At 39.3% G+C, this 6,276-nt stretch overlaps 1 protein-coding gene across 1 annotated transcript in view; it reads left to right on the forward strand.

Moving 5' to 3' along the window:
- arfrp1 (ADP-ribosylation factor related protein 1) overlaps positions 1-6,038 on the forward strand; it is a 17,938-nt gene extending 11,900 nt beyond the window's left edge. The window contains exons 4-7 of the mRNA XM_026169198.1: positions 1-45; positions 3,128-3,198; positions 3,565-3,665; positions 4,677-6,038. The exon at positions 1-45 is cut by the window's left edge and continues 37 nt beyond it. Of these exons, the coding sequence (XP_026024983.1) occupies positions 1-45; positions 3,128-3,198; positions 3,565-3,665; positions 4,677-4,764 (305 nt within the window). The 3' untranslated portion in view covers positions 4,765-6,038. The remainder of the gene's footprint in view (positions 46-3,127; positions 3,199-3,564; positions 3,666-4,676) is intronic.
- The last annotated feature ends 238 nt before the right edge of the window (positions 6,039-6,276 follow it).

The following is a 6,276-nucleotide window of genomic DNA, read 5'->3' on the forward strand; positions in this document are numbered from 1 at the left end:
ATTCAACTGATGAAGAGCGTCTGTCAGAATCAAAGGAGGCCTTTGGTGAGTAACCTTCTTGTCTCTGTGTTATTTACTGAACAAATGGAAAAATGGAAACATTGATATTTCTTCTGACATTCATAGTGCTGTGACAAAGCACTTGCCCCTTAATCCCTCCGCCAAGGAGGTTTTGTTTCTGCTAGTGTTTGTGCGCGCCTTCGACCTTCTGTCTGTCTTCATGATAGTTTGAAAATGTTTGTGTGAATTCTGATAAAAACTGTGGGGTCATGTTAACGATCCATAAAAATTTGGCTTGCTTGCACCGATATCTTTTAAGGTAAACTTCATGATTTATTGTTCAAAAAGTGACAAAAATCCTTAGAACATATAAACTGTGATTCTCACAAGTAGAAAATATAACACATAGAAAGTCCTGCATAAATATTAAAAATATTGATCTCTGACCTCGCCTTCAAGATCAGTAGATTAATCTGAAAGTCAAAATGACAAAACTATGCTGTTTGCTACAGTTGTTTGTATTGCCACATATAGGTTATTATATTTGAGGTTTTTGGATCTCAGAACTCTTCTTCAGGGCCAAATAAGGTCAAATAAACAAAGATTTTGTTTATTAAGGTTAAAAAGGTATTCAGATCGACCTGTCCCTGTGTGAAGAGATCATTTCCACCCAAACCTTATAACTAGAAATGCAGTCATAACGGTTACTATAAACATCACAGTATATATAAGCCCTATTATGGAAGTCTGTAATATATGGCCTTACACACTAGGGCTGCCACAAACGATTATTCTGATAGTCGACTAGTCACCGATTATTTTTGCGATTAGTCGACTAATCAGAGCATGCATCCATTGAACGTAAAACGTACATGTCACGGCTGGCGGAGAGCCGTGTGGAGTGGAGGAAAAGGAGGACCCAAAATGCAGCAAACTGATGATACGAGTGACGTTTATTTACAGGGTGGTAGTGGCAAAAACAGGCAATGAAGCATGAGTAATCACAAACGGAAACCTAAACTGGGAGAAACTAAGTGACAAACCTGAGACCATACAAAAGGGGTGCGGGGCAGAGAGACGCAGAGACAGGAACACCATAGAACGCAGAGATACACGGATGAACGCAGACGAGCCGACAATGAACATAGACCGACACCCACTAAATATACACACGCAAGGTAATCAGGTAATCACACACAGGAGGGAAGAACAGCTGAACCTAATACACATGAGGAGCAGAGGACAAGCTGAACACAATGACAGACACAGACTTTCAGAACAAAACAGGAAATCTAGAACCCGAACCGGACACAAGGGGGGAGGACACAGAATAACTAGAACAGAGGAAAATAATCACAAAACACAAAACGCTGGGTCAACGACCCAGGACCATGACAGTACAGCTTATTGCACCAGCAGCATCTGCTCTTATATAACTATCATTAGCTTACAGCTTTAAGTGTGTAAGGTCTGTGCTAACTAACAATAAAGACAAGATGATAGTTTATTAAATTTTAATGAAATTTGCAGATTGTTTCGGTGAAGTTTAATAAACTCCTTGCTATCTAAAATATAACAGGACACCGGAGTAAATTCTCGAGCATCTCACACTTCTGATAATCAGCTGTCTGCTTGACGTTTATTCAATGTAAAAACTTTAATCTAAGCCAAACCGATTTACTCAGGAACAAATAAAATACTGAAAAACAATAACAAACAATAACATTTTTAAGTTATCTAAGTGACTTATATATCATGTTTAACCTGAGTAGCGAAAGACGGCGGGGGGTTTGAAAACGATTTGCCGGAAGTCCGGTGTTCTCACGGCTCTAGTGACCTTGCCCCCGGCTAGCTATCGAGCTAGTGGGTAACAGACGTCTGCGAAAACGTCGGAGCGCTTTTGAAAATATGCGGTGTCTTGATAAACTGAGCAGATATTTGAGGTTTGCACAGCTACATTCTTGCCTGAAAATATGTTAAATGTTTATTTTGTGACCCAGAAAGAATAATAAGAGTAATATTAAAACTAACTAGCTGCCGCCATTGTTGGAAACTGAGCTGGGCTGCGCTATGAATTCTGGGACAGAGCTACTTCTTCTTCTTCTTCGGGGTTTAACGGCAGCTGGCATCCTTGTACATGCAGTGCTGCCACCTTCTGTTTCAGTCCGTTATTACACTCGTAAATCCTGCTACTTATTCCTGCGTCTTTTGTGATCTTTCAAAGCTTCAAACGACACGTCGACTATTAAATTAGTTGTCCACGATTTTAATAGTTGACGTAATCTGTTACACACACCCACACTCAGGTTGTCTTTGTTAGGCCTTAATTGTACTTTGCAGGGGCGTAAACAACAAAGCAGAGTGCAACAGCAGTCTGCATGTCTTTTAGCAAAGAAGAATAACAAGCATAAAATCATTTTAGGTTATTTCCCCACCATCCATCCATCCATCCATCCATTCGCTTCCGCTTATCCTTTTCAGGGTCGCGGGGGGCGCTGGAGCCTATCCCAGCTGTCATAGGGCGAGAGGCGGCGTACACCCTGGACAGGTCGCCAGTCTGTCGCAGGGCTAACACATAGGGACAGACAACCATTCACACTGACATTCACTCGCACATTCACACCTAGTGACAATTTAGATTAATCAATTAACCTATCCCCACAAGGTTATTTCCCCACCATTGTCACAAAATACCATCAGAGCATTCTGTGCAAAGGATAAACTGTTTAATTATTTGGAGACAAAACATGTTACGGAGCCTTCCATTCGTCCAGACCAGCTTGGCACAGAGAAGGGCAGTCTGAACTTCAAGCCTATCCAAGCTACTATAGGGCGAAACACTATGGACAGAGTGCCAGCAGCAGAGACAAACAACCGTTCACACTCATATTTACACCTATGGACAATTTAGACTCACCAGTTAACCTAACTCCACTAAGTGAATGTCTCTGGACTGTGGGAGGAAGCCACACAGACGCAGGGACAATCTGTCTGATATTACGATCAGTTTGAAGATCTGAAATGTGTGACGAATATGAGATGAGAAATGAAGGAATCAGAAAAGGTGCAGGTACTTTCTCAGAGTGCTGTATTATTGAATCAGTGATTGATCTCTCTTCTCTTCCAGAGAAAATGATCAGCAGTGAGGCACTGGAAGGCGTTCCGCTCCTCGTGCTGGCTAATAAGCAAGATGTACCGGTACCTGGACTTTTTATTCACACCAAGCATTCATTCATTACACATGCACTGGTATTCAATACCTACTGCACAATCCACTTCGTATTGTCTCTGTCCTATCTTTGTGTATTGGACATAGATATAGTTAGTAATAGAACCTTCTTATCTCTTAATTTTACCCAAATTTAGCGAGTTATTATTTATTTGTAATTTCTAGTTTTATATCTCTTGGAGATGTATTTTTTATATTCTCATAAATACACCATTGAGGTGGTTGGGGTGAAACAGCATTTCGGGACGCTGTACACTGTGTGTGTGTTGACAATAATGACCTAGAATCTTGAACTTGGTCACTGCCTTCAGTCTTGTGTATGTTCTTTTTCTCAGAACTGTTTGTCGGTGCCCGACATTAAAACAACCTTCAGTGACTGTGCTCCAAAGATTGGCAAGAGAGACTGTTTAGTCCAGCCTTGCACTGCTCTCACAGGGTAAGACTACAACAGTTTTAAATGATGACTTTGTTTGCAACAGCTTGCTCTCACACATGATGCAATGTAGCATTGTGTTTTTATTTGATTCAATTACAGTGAATGCAAATTTGCATCAATTTAAGTTTATGATCACATCTGTTAATAGACAAGGACTGCCTTCAACAATTCAAATAATAACATTGCATCAAACGTTTTCTCACATTTAATTACAGTCCCTTCACTTAAAATGCAAAAACAACCACAAAGTGGTGATTTCCAAATATTAAAATCCTAAATTTAATTGGAAATAGTCAAAAGACCTTTTTGTAATGTTTTCATTTCATTTTCAAAGTGTGCCAGAGGTTTTTAATGGTTGACAGGTTTGCACTTCCAGCAGCATTAATGGGGTCAAAGTTCCTCGTGCCACGATCAATAGAAAACTGCACCATCACAGATTCTTCTGAACTGTAAGATGGATGGTCATCCTTTTTTAACAAGGGTGGATGTTTCAGAATGTGATTGCACAGCCCTCCTTTTCCTCAACCCAACTTAAATGAGCTTGAGCCTCAGAGAAGACATTAGCATTTGTTTTTGTTTGTCTAAAGTCACATTAGTGGATGCAGTGGATTTCACAAGTAATTCTCAGCAGATGCAGTGATTTCCACTCTGTCTGTTTTTAAAGTAACATCCCAGCTGTTGAGCTTTCAGCCTTGTCCTTTCTGTGAAGAAATATTTTGCACCGTTTTGAGTTCAGTCCTCGTTGTTTACTGTTGTCTGCTTGCAGACTGGTGAACTGGCCCATCTTCATTTTTCAAAGACTCACCTTTTTCTATCATTGCTAAGTAGCTGCTGTTGGTCCGGGCAGCAGCTACAGCAGTATTAAATTCAAAATGAGCGTATATTAGGAAATGCCTTAGTTTTAACGTTTCATGTGTTTTTGTATTGCTTTCAATGAAATGTTAGTCTTAAATAATTTCACACTCTGTAGATGTTAAAAGAAATATGAAACAATCTGCTTGTTCCGTACAGGGACGGCGTGAATGAAGGCATTGAGTGGATGGTGAAGTGTGTGGTCAGAAACATTCACCGGCCACCGAGACAGAAGGACATCACATAAGATGTTTGTCATCTTTCCACTGTGATTTTGGACGAGTTTCTCCTTGAGGACATTCCATATGTTAAGCCCTGGAGCTGATAACTCTCACCTTGTGTTTCCTGTGACTCTTTGGATTTCTGCTTTTTGGACTTCATCATAATGTTTTTATCAACAAACATAGATTCAGATGTACTGTGAGCAGACGTCTGCCTGTTTGTGCCTACACTTTTTGAAGGTGTGTCGTTTACTTTTGCTGGGATCAGTGCTGCAGCGTCTATATGGAGCACTTTGAGTGCACAGGAACACTGACGCATTAAATATACAAGCATTGATGGGCGCTATTTTTTCACACTATCAGATTCAATAAACAATGATCCGTGTTTTTTTGATGAACTTAACGATACTGCAGTATTCCATCATTAGAACCTTTAACATATAAACAGTTTACATTTAGCTAGGTTGGTCTCTCTTTTTTGTCATTAGGCATAAGACAGGAATTATTAGTTATTGATCCGTGCTGTCCTTACACAATTTTCAGCATTTGGAAAGAGTCACTGTAAAGTTAGCATCCACTTCTGACATTAGGAATTTAGGAATTGGCTTTTTATGAACAATTCCTAATCCTCCGCTGGTGATGTGCCTGTATCACAGTTAAAAACAGAGCTGTACTATACTAGTATTGCCTAGTTGGTTCCCACAGGTAAACTTTGAAATATCATTAGCTGTAACCTTAGTCTTTCATCCTGTGGTTCAATTCCAGCTGTTTCAATTTCAGAGTTATTTGTTGCAACTAACTTGACCAATAGAGATAATAATGAGTCAAATAAGTGCACAAACCAATCCTACACAACCACAAACATGAATCTTTTGCAAACACTATTGCTCTTCCAGTACAAATGTGTATCGATGTAGTCAGTTTGATAAAGAGAATTACATGAATGATAAACTCTTCACAGTTACCACATCACGGCCCAGTTGTCAAATGACGGAAGAGTTTGGACAGACATTTCTTTGGGAATAATGTTCCTGCTGAAGACTTTCAAAGACTTCGAGAAGCTGACCACGCACTTCTCTGTGCTGTTTGTTCTTCTGGTCCCTGCTTTATGTGTTGATTTATACCATAACTATCATTTATTTAAGTTAGACAAACATGTTCAAATTGTTCAGGTGCCACTTTAACTGTGATCATGGGATTTTTAAATCTTTGCATGCATTATTTTTTTTTATCACTATGCATTTAGATTCCCATGACTATTAAAAAGAAGAATTCTTGATGAATAAATGGGGACAAAGAACTTTTGATTTTTCCAGTCTGTAAATTTAAAATCCCAGTAATGTGAGCATAAAATTAATTTGGTCTAACTCTTGAAAGAAGAAAAAAATACTTTTCTAATAGTTTCTTATACATGGATGTGGTTTAGCTCTAGCACCAAAGGATCAAACATCAGTTTGCAGGAATACTGTAAATGATTTAATAAATCGATATGAAGTGGCTCAAGAGTTGGGAGTTCGCCTTGTAATCGGAAGGTTGCC

Source organism: Astatotilapia calliptera, chromosome 5 (genome assembly GCF_900246225.1).
Source record: "Astatotilapia calliptera chromosome 5, fAstCal1.2, whole genome shotgun sequence".
In the NCBI taxonomy this organism is placed as follows: Eukaryota; Metazoa; Chordata; class Actinopteri; order Cichliformes; family Cichlidae; genus Astatotilapia; species Astatotilapia calliptera.